General features: G+C 37.3%; 1 protein-coding gene across 2 annotated transcripts; it reads left to right on the top strand.

Moving 5' to 3' along the window:
- The first annotated feature begins 13,132 nt into the window (after positions 1 to 13,132).
- LOC116259969 (probable WRKY transcription factor 65) lies at positions 13,133 to 15,002 on the top strand. Of its 2 annotated transcripts, XM_031638009.2 has the most exons (3): positions 13,485 to 13,625; positions 13,709 to 13,855; positions 14,245 to 15,002. In XM_031638009.2, exons 1-3 carry the CDS (start codon positions 13,513 to 13,515, stop codon positions 14,762 to 14,764), a joined length of 780 nt encoding a protein of 259 aa, XP_031493869.1. In that variant the 5' UTR covers positions 13,485 to 13,512; the 3' UTR covers positions 14,765 to 15,002. The 2 variants fall into 2 exon arrangements, with proteins under 2 accessions (XP_031493870.1, XP_031493869.1); XM_031638010.2 differs by lacking the exon at positions 13,709 to 13,855 and having other exon boundaries at positions 13,133 to 13,625.
- The last annotated feature ends 690 nt before the right edge of the window (positions 15,003 to 15,692 follow it).

Genomic DNA, 15,692 nt, shown 5'->3' with positions numbered 1-15,692 from the left:
GTTCCTTATCATGTGACTCTGTATTATTTGGTATTTGAAGGATTCTGGGTTTGAAACCTTTCCTTCATGACTTTGGTGGTTGCTGCGTACTAAATGCATGCACGACAGAAAATATGGATTTTTTCCTTGTAATATTTTGATGTGAAATGATTAAATATTTGGACTTGTCCCTTGAAATAATCTGATGGCCAATTATTATAGTGAGAGTAAAAAGTTATGCACTATCTGCGGAGAGAGAGTGTGAGAGTTGTCCGGTTAAACATTTTCCTGTACAGGAGAGTAGTCTGGGTCGATCCTTTACCCACTGATGAGGTGACCCTGGCAATTCTCTCTCTATATATATATACATACAATCTCTCTCTCTCTATATATATACAGTCCTCTCGGTTAAGCATTGAACGAGAGATTAGACTGTCAGCGTTAAACGCAAGCGCGCGCACACACATACTAACATACAAACCCGTGAGATACCAAAGCTGAAGCATTTTAGTTCGTTTCTAATGAACAGCCCTATAATGAAACTAAGTTGTGAGAAAATAAAAAATCAAGTACAGTGGATATATAACGGCATGCTTACACAAACACACACATGCAAACAAATGAGAAGGGGGGGGGGGGGTCACAACTACAAATCTATGGCCTACCTGGAGTTCTGACCAGCAGTCTCTCTCTCTGGTAGTAAGCAAATAATGTGCCTCTAAATGGTGGGATTTTAACTACATTATTTGCTTACAACTTAAATTAACAGATAGTGAGAGGTCTGAAGCTTAATTCTTTTCGAAGACGTAGCCTATATGTCTGCTCCCAGTTTCATAGCGTATCTGACTTCTGATGCGGGACATGTAAACTGCACCTGGGAAAATAATGACTTATAGCAATATTCAAAGCTCGATCCAAGCAACGGGGGTGGGGAAGAAATATGCCAAAGATCTAAAACAAAATGAAAAGGGCGATTGAAAAGGGGTAGACGCTCGGGCTAAAGTTTGACATGGATATAGGCCGTTGCCATGTGGTCCATAGCTCGGAATATAATCCCTTCTAGCGATATTTCAAAGTAGAAACAGAAAATTTCCGTGATGTTAATGAACAAGACGTACTTCTCAATGGAGAAAAGAAGAAGAAAAATGAAAAGGCAGTGGTAGATTTTCAATCTCGATAATTTAACTACTTCATGAAGCTAACATGAAGAGAGCGAGAGGGAGAAATAATAATAATAATAATAAAATATCCTCACCGCACTTAAATTTTTTGGGATGTGCCGTTCTGGCACCCGCACCGGCACCGACACCCGCACACTACACTATGGTGACATAGCTGACGACAGGCCCTTTCTTTGGCGTCCGTATATTTAGGTCCCGTGAATATAAAAAATGCATCTATACGGCCAAAAAGGACTCTAGCTTAATGGAGTTTACCGGATTGAGTTTATAAAACTCGAATTTCAAGAGAATTTGAATCTCACATGGATAAGAGCACGACCTAATGATGATACCAACTACGGAGAGTCTCATTGAATCCATATAGAGAGTTGCAGAGTTTGCAAACGTATGGAGAACATTTTGGATCATGAAATTATACATTTCCAACAAGACTACCATATAGAAAGGCATAGTTGACACTGAGTTGGTGAACTGTCATCAAAGAGGAGTAGCAATAGACGCTATAGTTCGGCCAATGGTGCTTTTGACAACTGGACTGAATGTCTCAGAATCTACTCCTTCGATTTTATTGTATGCTTTCGTAACTAATCTCGATTTGTAGGACTGCAAGGTGCCATCAGTCTACTGCATTTCTTTGTTCTTGTCTTTCTTCCACTGTAGCGATTTGATCATTCCAGTTTATGCTTTTGGTTGTTGATCACAATCTAATTTGAAGAGAAGGGCAGGGGGGGAGAAGGTATGCTATAGCTAAGCAGGTTTTCAGAAATCGGGCCCCATTTCGGGGTGTAGAGATCATATTATGGAGGTTCATAATAAACAAAAACATTTCCTTTAAATTCCCAAAAAAACACAACTCCCACCCTTTTTTTTTTCTTTTTTTTTTCTGTTACATGTATGTTGCATGCAGTGGAGGAGCCAGAAAAATTGGCTAGAAGGACACTCGTTTAAAAATACTCATATCCGGTGGGGTATATATATATATATATATATATAAGGATAAATGTTTAAAGATAACCATTTAAAAATAAAGAAAGAAATTTTAAGAGATTGGTGTGGGCAGTTCATGTGGCTCCACCAATGGTTTGCATGCATGCAACTCACTCTCATAGCCGGGTGTCGTTTTGAAACCAAAATTTACATGTTGACTTGCCATGAAGACCATTGCTGGGAATTGGGTTCAGCAAATAAGTGGATGTACAAAATGTGCAAGTCGGAAGTCGAAAACACCAATAACACACCACCACTATGCATGTTTAAGGGGCAAGACTTGTTTTTCTAACAGACTGATGGTTCTTTTTGCTGCTCCACTCTGCTCATGTGTATGAGGGTGTGACTTGTTGTGCAGGATCTCAACGGAGTTCATTCTATGAAATCTTAAATTAGTGGTTGAACTTGGGCAGATCTGGGTCATGTTATAAAGGTGCATTGATGGTTTCTTTCTACTACTCCACTCTGCTCATGTATATGAGGGTGTGACTTGCGGCGTTCCACATAGCCCATTCTATGAAAGCTTAAATTAATGGTTGAACTTGGATGGATCTCGGTCAAGTTATATAGGACAGCCCCACGAGTCTTGTAACCAATTAAAAATTTGCTAATTATATGCTTAGTACCACATGAAAAAAAATTCTAGCTCGACTCCTATTCCATACTTTCATTCACCTCTTTTAATCATTGCATTACCCAAGGACGGGAATGGGCGGCAATAATTTGAAGATGTGAAACAATCTAATTTGAAGAGACGGGAATGGGCGGAATTAAATCTATATGGATCATGCAAACTAAAAATCTTGGTTTGGGTAACCTTTGGATAAGAGCAACACTGACACTTGTCTATTCTTGACGGTTTCTGTAATATTGCTATACTTCATCAGTGATTCATTGTTAACCTCAATATATATAATTGGGCTCATTTTGCATTAGGCCACAAGCTGGGCACTTTGATTAATTATCGAAAATTATTTATAAATCCCTTAAAAATCATAACTGAATAGTGGTGCTGAACAATTAATTTTAATTTAATTTCAATTAATATCAAATCCATAGCAATTTGGCATGAAGGTTCACATATTTATGTGATGTTTCAATTTATGGAAACATTCTTTAGCATGCTTTTTCCTTTTTTAAGTTGAGGTTGCTTTCAAGGGGAATATTTTTAATTGAGTTTAGGCAGATCCTGACGCACTCATTGATAAATTATTACAGCGTGGAGGTCATGGTAAGAGAGACGACTCAAGTTCCAACCTTGCCCAAGCTGAATCTTGGCCTCCTAAGCATCATATTTATTATCATTATCGTTATTATTATTACTTGTATCTAGGGGCGGAGGCAGATGTGGACAGCATGTAACATTGTTCACGCGAAACCATAAAAAATGTTTATTTTTATATTAACACTTTAGGACAATTTTTCTCATGTAATTGTTTATGCTGATTAAAAATTAAAAAAAATTATTATTAGTGCTGTTTAACCGAAAATTTCTGACTAAACTCTTACTTGGATCCAGATTAGGTCTGCCATTTCTTCTAGGACATTGACAATATCTAGGAAAGATAAAAAAAGAAATGAAAAACCCGCATCATAAGACTTGGGATTTTTTAAAAATTTCAAAGTAATATAAAACATGTAAAAAATTTTAAAATGAAAATAGATTTTTGGCGCCTTAATGCTATAAAAAGTCATTTTATTGAATCTAACTAAAATTAATACCACCAAAGTGTGGCATGTCCTTATGACATAAAACATGTATGTTAGTGCTTTCCACTTGGGGAGCACTTTTCTGATTTCAGATCACATAATATGAAGGTCGTGTTTCAACGGATAGATGTTTTCTAATATAAATTTGAACCGAAACCTGTTTAGTTGGGTTCAGAAGAGAAGATGAGACCTAGCTGGTTAATAATTAGATTCAAGTCGTGCATTCAGTTTCAAACTTGGATCTGCATCCCAAGTCCAAACCCCAATGGGAATTTTACGTTAAGCTAGTTGAATTCGAGGCCAGTTTAGAAATGATATTACGTGCCCAAGTCTGAGTTGATGAATCCAAGCCGTGGACCGGGTCCGATTAAGTTGTACTTGGATATTAAAGCATAAACCTGACTGAGAAATGAGAAGAGGGGTCTTGCGAATTTTGGCCTTCAGTCTGATTTGAATCCAATTGCTTTCCATGCATTTACAAATTTAAATGACAGGGATTCAAGTTGTGGTTGTATTTTTTTTTTTTTTTCAATATAACATAATCTTGCATCACCGAACTCAGACTCGTGATTAAAGCGGCATAAGCAAATTACCCTGAGGCACTAGAAGCCATCCTGGTACTTTAGGGATCTCTTTTGCTTTGCAAGCAGAACAATATGTAACTGTTCCATGAATATGGCCCAAAGATTAGGACAAATTCACGGAACACCTTAAAAAGTGCTCTATGAATTTTTCTCAATTTTTATAGTAGATTCATAAAATAATTATTTTATTTGCCAAACGAGCATAGAGAGACAAGTTGTTGAGTGGGAGCTTCGGCCTTCTGCCAGGCAGTGGGTTGACCATGCTCGCTGGAATATAATTTAATGGGTCAAGGATATGTACTCCAACTTGGATGTAACTTTCTAGAAAATGAATCCAAGCCGGACTATACTTTGAAGCCCAATCTGCCCCGGGATTTGGTTCAGACTAGGGTTCAGATTCAAATTAAAGCAATTGCGTGTAGGAGTCCAAAGTGATAAATAGTTAATTACGCCCTTTAACGTGACGTTAATGCCATATACTTGACTAATCAAACTCACATCATCCCATTAATTAATTAATATATAAACACACTATCCTCAGAATTGGATTTGAAAAGAACCTATATCTTAATATTAGTGAAATTCGATCGTTGTTAGAAGCAATTTTTTTACTCCAAGATTACACCAGAGATGATAGTGAACAAAAAGACGGTTTTCAGAAATGTTATGATCTCGAAAATATTAGTTTAATTTTAACGCAACATCAATATGTCAAAACCTGTTTCTTGGTCCCACTCACATGATATTTCACCAAAAATCACATCTAATTTAATTTTTATGTTCTAAATTCTTATCTCGTTTTCACTAAAACCCTACCATTAAGATATTCTAAGATTCCTTCTCGTCATCATCAAGATTTATGACTGTGATGGAATCTTATTAAAGTCCTCATTTCCGTGTGCTATCGGTACTACTGGCCATGTTTATATGGAAATATTGGTAGTGATTCTACTAGTGATTTCATGGTTGACAAATTCAGTGATGAATTGACATACACATCGAACGAACATTCTTTGATTCTTTATCAATAAAAGGTAGGAGCCATCTCCCAGCGGCATTGCACCGGAATTAACATAAATATCCGAACAGGAAGATTTGGTATTTGAAAGTATACACCGATGATGATCAAATCTAGACTAGACATCGATTTGGTTTTCTATAGGCTTTTCTCAAAATTGATCACCTTTGCTTTACAATATTTGGGCTTGGATGTCTCGCTATCAGGGCATAGCCTAACCGGGTGGCAAGGTGATTCACAAAAAGAGGGTCTGGTTTTCAAATCCCCGTGGTTGTTGCCACGTTTTTGTGGGTTAGTCTCTTGAATTTCAAACGGTGCTAGCCACTACTCTCGAGGTGAAGGGCCTAACCATAAGTGAGTTAGTTTTTTGAATTTCAAATGGTGCTAGGCACTACTCTCGAGGTAAAAGGCGTAACCATAAGTTCACTAGGGTCCCAAAACAGCTCTAGACCTTGTGGAGAGGAGAAAGGTGGAGGAAAGGAGGTTTCACCTCTCTCACTCGGGTGTTAGGTTCTTTCACTCACCATGAAAATGTGCCCCTTCTGATAACACTTGATCAATTCTGTGTGTGCGTCAAATGTGTACCTTGAGGGGCACAACATAGCTGGTTTGAACTTGGTCATCAGATTGATTTCTATGGATGCTACTCTTAATAGCGTTTGCAAATGGAGGTAAGTGATACCCTAGTTGTTGGGATGAACACTTTATACGACAATATTTTGTTTAACTCTGTTTACGACGATAATAGGAAAACTTCATAAAAATATAGTAACTTTTGAGATGATAACAAAATTTGTTACACTTTAGTTGTCAAAATAAGAATACCACCAAATACGAATATTAACGACTTAGGGGTGGAGCCACAATTTTTTCATGAGGAAAATCAAATTAAAGTTTCTAAATTTTGACTAGGGTTGAAATATCATTTTTCAAAAATTTTATATAGAACAAGTGAAATTTTTTAAAATTTACATGTAAATTTAAAAAAAAATTAAGGTGGGGCCAAAGCACATGCGAAACCTTGACTCCATGATGACTATCTATTCACTAATTGCAATCTTTAGAGCATGTTACGTACCTCATTAGCAATGAAAAGCTTATCAACTCAAAAGGAAACTGCCAACTCATAATAGTACTGATTATTAGTTAACTTTTTGAAAAAATATTTTACATTCATTCACTATAATTTATCCCAGCACATTGATCAGATGGTTGAAATTAGTTTGTAAGAAATACTCATATTTAATAGTGTCCATGCTCATATTTTAAGATCTACAAAAGAAATAGTTTATGAAAAGAGAGCCCAAAGCTAGCATGTTGAACTTTTTCTGATACTGAATTGGGCAATCAATTCCCGAATTTATTTCTGCCATTAATTGAAGCAAATTGAGATATTAAAAAGTTCTCAGACAAGTTGTAGATCAAGTTATTGTTCATTTGATATCGAAGACGTACGCGCGCATTGAACAATCAAACCTACATGTTCTAACACATGAGAACACATGTTCCGAACAGCATATAGGTTATGACATCACAATATTGCAGAAATAAATTGAAAGAAAATAGTTATATGTCCAAAGTTTTGAAAAATATCAATGACTATATGTACTTGAATCCTTTGCTTCCCAATTTATATATATATTTTGGTAGATTAATTAAATCATGCAATGGGGCATATGTATCTACTAGCTAGATTTTGTGCTTAGACCATGGTTTTGGGCCAGCCCCTCAGTAAACAACAGGTGGAGGCAGGTGTGGTCATCGTGTGGGCAATTCGACAAAAAGGTTTTTTTTTTTTACTTACATATTATTGAACAGGTGAGGAACACATTGATCTACTTCTAAACAATTCTTTTGCTCATTATTTGGCTGAAAATCTTATTCTCATTTGTACATCATGCAACATAGAATTTCCCCATGTGGGTCTTCCACAAATTATTCTCTACCTTATGGGCGTTCAATATGTTCGTTTCACATTACCCTGATTGACCAATCGACAATATTTACGATTTCAAGATAATTTCATCATCATCTTTCTTGCATCATTCTATCAAACTCATTTTGGCTATTTTAATATCAAATTTAAACCTCGAAACAAGTTAGAACCTTGGAGGAATAAAAAGGTAAGACCTGTTTCCCCCTAATAAATATGAACAAGATGTCGTGATTTTGAATAAAACTGTTCTAATTGATATGTTAAGCATCAAAAGGTTAAATCTAAATATCCAAAGCAAAAATAGCCTGATAAATTTGTCGATCGTAAGAAAGCAAAATTTGTGATAAGCTGCCCATATGCAGGTGATGACTGATGAGCTTGGGATTTTGTGCACCGTCCTTTTTTATTACGTACACGTATTAACTTTGAATTTTTCACTTTACAGTTTTTTTCTTTGTCTACAAACGGCGGTCATGTGAAAATAATTTAGTTTCCAAATAAGCCTAAACATTTTTTTACAGTTTAGGCTCATACTACCCCAAACCCACTTTGTTCTTTTTCTTGCGTACACGTAAAAACTTTGAAATTTCAATTTGCAGACTTCCTTCTCTATGGTCAACACCAGAAACCGTGGGTTGCCCAAGCAAACTTAAAAGACATATTTTTTCTGCCATTTTAGATTCACATCAAAAGAAGTTCAAATTGGTACCCCTTTCTTTATGGATAATATCAAGGTCACACTTGTAGTTAATTGTCCATTTGACCCTTTGGATGAAGTCGAGTATATGGTTTCCCCTTTGTACACCAAATTAACTAATGAGGATGAAGTAGACAAAGGGAGCAACTGTATACGAAATTTAACAAAGTACCATATGGTTTATGGCTCCAAGGGGCCGTTTTAGTGCACTTGCTTAGGCCAGGAGTAGCAACTCTCTTGTACTAGCTAATGTGCACACATAAAGTTGTCAATGGATCAAATTCAAATCAAATCTACTTTTAATTGTATCCGCTTTTTCGGATATTTATATATTTAGATTTGAATGTGAGCAAAGAAAGTCATAACTGAAATCCAATTTCATAATCTGAATCCAATCCAAATCTAATTTTTATATTAACTTTTAGAAAGAATTTGGCCGATTTTCAAAATGTAAACGCATTGAATATAAGATGTTTATCTGAAACTAAAACCGATCTGAATCTGAATCTGATCAGATATTTATATATATCCGAATATGAATATGATCAAGTGTCATTTTTTAAATCTGAATACAATCCGATTTCTTAATAGAATATTAATCTTTTTTTTTTTCGTATCCAATTTTTTTTAAATGATTCAATCAAATATCTGATCCAAATAGGATATGTTGACATTCAGAGCTTTACATTAGACAATGATAAAACTTTAAACCTTAAAGGTAAGGAAAAAGGAGAACTTCAGCTTTCAACTCAAGCCGTACATACTCCACTCACTCACCTAATATATATATATATATATATATATATACTTTTCTTGTTGAAAAGAGAAACAATGAAAAAAAAACCTGGTTCTGTACCCCAATAGAATTAATGCTAAAATATTTCGCTATACTCCTTCCTACCATATTTACCTTTGGAGTTTATATTTACTTGAATTACCACTCGAAATATATATATATATATATATATATATATATATATATATATATATATATATATATATAAGATTAATGAATGGTAAAATATTTTGGAAGATTCCTTCCCACCATGTTGAGCCTTTGGAGTTGATATTTACTAAAATATAGCATTCAAAGGATAGAGATAAAAATCAAAGTAGGATGCGCATGGCCGCCTTAAGACCCGCTTTGGTTCTTGCAGGAAAATAGAGTTGATTATGGGAATTACTAGTCCTTCCACCTGTATATATGCTGTATGGATCTTTGTAAATTCAATATTATTCAGCACCGTCTTAAAACCAACAATTGCTGTGCCAATGTTTGGAGGGTATTCACTATTCAAGCTATTGTAGGCGCAGCCTTCTCTGAGTTCCCTGCTTCTCCTAGACTTCGTCTGCAAGTAATCTCAAGGTGCAGTTATTGTAGGCATTTACCTTCTAGTTGCCATTGGTGGCGCCCGTAAGGGGCAAGCTGGCTGTCCAATCTTCGCCATCAAGTAATTAATGTGAAGCAATGTTATTGTAAATAATGTCAGCGTGGGCGCCAATCGTGCTCACCAATTTCGCATATTCGTCTTTACGTCTTATTACAACTTACAAATTGGCCACATCGCTAGCTTTTTTTTCGTTATCTGCACTTAAAAAGATAAGAAATTTACTTTTATAAAAAAAAAAAAAAAAAAAAAAGTAGATCTGGGCATCAAGCCACCTCAACACAATAATAAGACTCAGGCTTAGGTCAGCCTTACCCCGGAAACCCAAGTCCGGGCCCGAGCTTGATGCCCAATACCCAAAGCTCGAGCCTGACCCTGCTCGATCACATTAAAATAAAAAATAATTTTTTAAAAATATAAAAGAAAAATTATTTAACACAAAATATATGTTTAATAATAAAACATATATTATTATTAAATAAATATAATAAAAATAAAAAATAGGCCGAATCGAGCCGCATCGAGCCGACCTTTTTCAGGCCTAAGCCCAGACCTGATCGAGCTGGGTACCCGTCGAGTACCTGGGCCCCTTAGAAAAAATGAAAAAATTTGACACCCTGTATCTGCCTGTGATATCTTACGGGCATGGAACCAATACACTAACCCAATCCGATCAAAAGCAAGGGCAAAGTCACTTGTGGTTATGTGTGGGAATTGTCCACATTCAATTTTTTTTTTATTTCACATTTAACAGCACTGGTTTGGAGATCAGACACATAGCCCTAGGTAGGGCTGGGAACTAGTGAGTGAGTTGGAACATGAATTGAAATAGTGAGCCATGTGTTTATTCAAATTGAGCTCATTTAGAATAGTTAGAGGAAGCTTGGATATACATGTGGAGCCTGTTTTGGTTACATGCAGTAACAAATATATATAAATGAACTTTGACAGCTTTGAATCACCCATTTATCTAACCAAGGTTTGAAGTAGATAGATACTTGAAAGAAAAACAAAGAGAAAAATGTGTAAACCAATAATAGATAATGAAAAATTTGTTTTTAACCATTTATCGTGATAGATTATACAGTCTTGGTTAAAAAGTTGGGTGACTTTAAAAAACCAAAATCACACACACACACACATATATATATATATTATGTTAATCCATGCAAACTCTTAAGCAAAATCAACTAAGCACCTTCAAAACATACAATATTCTTGTGATCATTAAGTCATCTATCTAACTTGAATAAAATTTCAACTTCATTAATTATTATACCAATTAATGGTTTTGAGAGAAGCCGGAACAAGGTAAGTTCTTCATTAAATGACTCTCAATTGGCTTGTGACAAACATGAACCGAGTTTGAGCTACTAATGACGTGGGTCACATAGCATGCCTTGTTCTGCTTGTTTTTGCGTCTTTTCTTAGCCCTAATTGACCTCCAGCCTCAACTGAATTTCATCACCATGATAGTCTTAAATGCAACCTCCAACCCTGCCAGATCGAGCTGCATGCATCAGCCTATGCATGCAACAAATATGCAACCATCAAAAACAAAGAGGGTTGGCACATTTTAAAAAATTTTGATCATGAGGTGTACTTTTTGGTCTTTTTACTTTTTTTTTTATAGTTTTTTTTTTAATCTTTTTTCAGAACCCTCCTTTTTCACTTTTTCAAGGGCACTGTATTACATGCCTCTGTGCACACACAACAGCATGCATATAACCAGCTTCGCGAGCCTACACGTGGGTGGACGAAGTCCTTGTTGGTAGCTCATTTAGAGTTCACTTAACTAATTAGAAGAAGAAAAGTTCCCACACCCACATGCCAAGTTTTTTTCCTTTTTTTATGATGAGAATAGCAATTTGTTACTGCTTGGAGGCAGATTTATGGAATAACAACAAAATGTAGCATGAATCTGTCTCAAAATTTAAGGTGGATTCATATGATGCTACATCAATATCATTTTATGGGTCTACCCAATCTTTATGCAGATACATGAAACAATATATTATTTTTCTTATTGTCAAAGAGCCTTTAATGTCATATAGATAAAATGCAATGTTGCACTTAGTTTTGGTTCATCAATAACTAAGATTGACAAAATAATGCCACTGGTATTTGTATAATCCTTGGATTTTTCAATAAAGAAATTTTTTCGTGTCTCATACACCACTGGATGCAATGTATTTAATCATATCCCTTACATCGACGATGGGATGATTAGAGGATTTCACTTTTATATATATATATATATATATATATATATATATATATATATAGAGAGAGAGAGAGAGAGAGAGAGAGAGAGAGAGAGACTTTCCCATCATGGAAGTAAGCAGCCATGTGATGGATCAACTCTTCCAAATGTTTTAAATAAGTCCATATTCTTTGACAGTTAAAATAAATGAATTAAAAAAACAGAACGGAATGCCCCATGAATCACGATCATCAAGGAACTTGCTGTATTCACAAAATATCCACACGCTTTTGACTTTGCCTAACATGTTCCTTGATTGAGACACCGTGTGGATAAGGGCGCATGCATGTTTGGCCATCCATTTTTTGGCCATAAAGTGAAGTCTTCAGAAACTTCTATGATTCTGCCCGCGTCCGTCTTTCCACGTCCGGACCATGTTTTCGTTCCCATCACAATGTCGATATATGCTGTACACATGAGCGAAAAAAAAAAAATTCTTATAATTACTGTTCTAACTTCTTTTGTTTTCTTTAAAGAAAATTCAAAAGTAATCGCATTTAAATAGAAAAAATATGTATGTATTATAATTGAAAAAGATTGTTGGTTTTCTGAACATTAGAATAAGCTGAACATTGGTTATCTTCTAGCGTCGCATCAAAATTTTCTACAGAATCGGTAAGTTTTCAACAAAACGCTCATGGACTTCATGACTTCGTTATACAATCAACATCACGCCTCTCTATCTCTCAAATTCTTGGCAGATTCTTCAGAAGGAAGGTCTTGCATGTTATTTTCTTTTCTTGTTCCATTGGGGAGTTTGACACGGTTGTGAGAGTTCTGGATGCCGAACTTAAAATATCAGCGTCACGTTCGTTCCAACATAAAACTTTATAAATCTTTTTTAATGTTTATTTGAGAGAAATCGCTTTGAGCATAAAATCCTTTAAGGTTATACCTTTATATCTCTAAACTTTTACCTAAATTTAGAGTTTGGATGGACTGTTTGCACCAGAGCGTGAAAGTTATTGAGGGATTCAAATGTAGAACCCTTAACTGTGAGTCGACTTTACTGTCAATGGGGGAGCCCGAACTTTTTGGCTATTCCGGCACTGTTATACAAATTTTTATTTTTGAAGGAACACAATATATATAAATAAATAAATGATTATAAAAAATATATATATAAATAAATAACAAATTTGTTGCTGATGTGGGCAACTGCTCATGCCAGCTGGTTTGGTTCTGTTATGCCCCTTAAACGAATTTGATAAGATTAACCGCAGCTAAAAGCTTTTGAAAAAAACAGACAAAATGCAGCACTTGTAAATAACAATTACAATAGTTGATGACATGAATAATGACGACATGTTAATTTGGGGGCGTCATGCTGCGACAAATAAAACAAGAATTTATCAGGAAAAATCACGATATTTTCAAAGTATTGACAGTACTAGAGATGACGTAGGTATTATTCAAGTATTGACAATTGAAAAGGAAAAAAGCGTCGAGGGCAAGCAGGTAACTTCAATGACAATTAAGAAGAAATAAACAAATAAACAAGGGACGCACGACCCAATAAAATAAGCATCTCTCATTCATTTCTCAAAAATGCTGCATAAAAATGCCATAGTCAGACGCCCCCACCTCTTCCCACCAACCAACCTCTTTTCGATTGCACTGCTTCCGACAAGCCTCGATTTTCCGGCGATTTTTCCGACAGCTGCTCGACGTGCCACATACTTAGCATGAGTCTCTTGAGGAGGACTCTCTAGATCTCTGGCCCCTGTACCACCACTACTTCTGCTCCGTCTTAATTCATCTTCAACGCCATGGACGCTGGGAGCCTCTCAATCTTGGAAGATGATCGGGAGCTTGCGACTTCAACGGAAGGTTTCCGGCAATCCTCCGGCAAATCAGCATCCGGCTCGTCTCTCAAGAGAAGGTAAGCTTGATCCAAGAAGAATCCGAGTGTCATGCCTTTTGCTTTCACGAATTGTATTAATCAGACTACTGCATGAAATTCAGTAAGAAGGCAATTCAGAAAAGAGTGGTCACCGTTCCCATTGGCAATCTGGAGGGATCGCGGCAGAAAGGCGAAACGCCGCCGCCACCGGATTCCTGGGCGTGGCGGAAATACGGCCAGAAACCGATCAAGGGGTCTCCTTACCCGAGGTTGATCATCTCATCTTATTCCTGAATCTTCTTCTTCTTCATTTTGTCTTCGTAAACCAAACCAAATTGAGTCTTCATAACTCGTGTTTGGTTGATTCTCTTTCCGAAGGCTGCCTTAAGGTAAGGGTATTTTCGTAATTCAGATGATACGGCAGTGAGAAAGAGGACGCGTTAAATGGACGTCGGCCGAGGAAGAGGAGAGTAGAGACTTCATATGGACGAAAATACCTCTAACACTGTTGTGTATAACGAAAATATCTTAGATCTCTGCGATCGAGTTTTCCCTTCCATATGGATTCTGGAAACTCAGAAAACGTGTATAAATTGTATTGATTTTCCCTTCTCCTTTGCTCCTTTTCTCGTTTTCCGACATCCTTTGTGTCCTGCAGAGGGTACTATCGGTGCAGCAGCAGCAAAGGGTGCCCGGCGAGGAAGCAGGTGGAGAGAAGCCGCCTCGACCCCACGGTTCTCTTGGTCACGTACTCCTCCGACCACAATCACCCTTTTACGGCAACCTCTCGCGGTCCCCACCATGCCGGACCCGCGAATTCCGCGCCGGAGGAAACGAAGAAACCTGAACCGAAGCCGGAGCTCGACGTCGACGGGGCCAGGTTCGAGCTGGACGGCCGCGTGCTGATGGGGCACGACGCAGGATGGTTCTCCGACATCGGGGATGCGGTCCTCCTGCCGGATTCGACGCTCGATATCGACGATGCGGAACTGGGTTGCTTCCAGAACCATGGCGGTTTTTCTGGTGGTGGCGGTGGCGCAGGCGAGTTAGACGACCACGATGACTTCTTCGCAGATCTCGGCGAATTGCCGGAGAGCTCGATAGTTTTCCGGCCGGTTGGGGTCATAGAAGAGGAGGTGCGCCGCCAGTGCGGCCTTAGCACGGCAAGTATTGGATAAGTACAGCTCCCCCCACCCCTCTCACACACTCTCTCTCTCTCAAAATTTTCCATTGTTGATTTTTGTCCTCTTGCTGAACTGATGTTTCATAGGAGATGTAACGTCTGACAAAGAGATTTTTCTTTCGTCTTTCTTGTTCTTTCTTTATCTAAAAATAATTCTGGCTTTGGTGGATTTGGTGTACAATAGTAACAATAAGAAATTATGGGAAATAAAGTGAGGATTCTTTTTCTTTTTATCTTGGGGACCATCGAGTTGCTGTGTCCCATGTGCGAATGGGAGGGGAAGGGCCGTGCTGTTAATGCATAAAAATGAAGTGATGGTGATAAATGGATTCATTGGGACAGATGGGTCGTTCCATGGATAACTTTGTTTTGATTTTGTGGGACATGGAATAGTTGAGCAACACCGGATTGCCCGTCTAATGGGTAGTGCCCACGGAAATGGAACCTGTGAAGGACATCCCCGTCTAATGGCGTGTATCATTGGCCTGGACGTTAACATATCATCGGACCGACCAGTTATGCCTGTTCAATGGGTCGTGCCCATGAAAAATGAACATGTGATGTGCATGAGAATTACACGACATTCCCGCTTAATGGGTAGCATCCATGAAAATCGAACTTGTAACGTGTATGTTAACATATCACAGCCCCGGCCTGGATGTTAACATATCATCGCTCGCCCGACCAGTTATGCTACATCTTTTGCTGAAAAATAAAGATGAGGAGCTTTCCTGTGTTTTTCTAGTTCAGGCTTTCTGTTGTGACTGGTCGGTGGAGAGAAGGAGAGGGAGAGAGATTGTGTGAGCAAGAAAATCTTCATGGAAATGAAAAGGAAACTTTAGCTTTTCTTCTTAATTAATTCCTGCACAAGCAGCCATGGAAACGTATTAAACTAATGATGGCTTGCTTGGACATATTCTGCT

This window comes from Nymphaea colorata, chromosome 9 (genome assembly GCF_008831285.2).
Source record: "Nymphaea colorata isolate Beijing-Zhang1983 chromosome 9, ASM883128v2, whole genome shotgun sequence".
Classification (NCBI taxonomy): domain Eukaryota; kingdom Viridiplantae; phylum Streptophyta; class Magnoliopsida; order Nymphaeales; family Nymphaeaceae; genus Nymphaea; species Nymphaea colorata.
The sequence above is the reverse complement of the archived record's forward strand: the minus strand, read 5'-3'. Positions and strand labels throughout refer to the sequence as shown.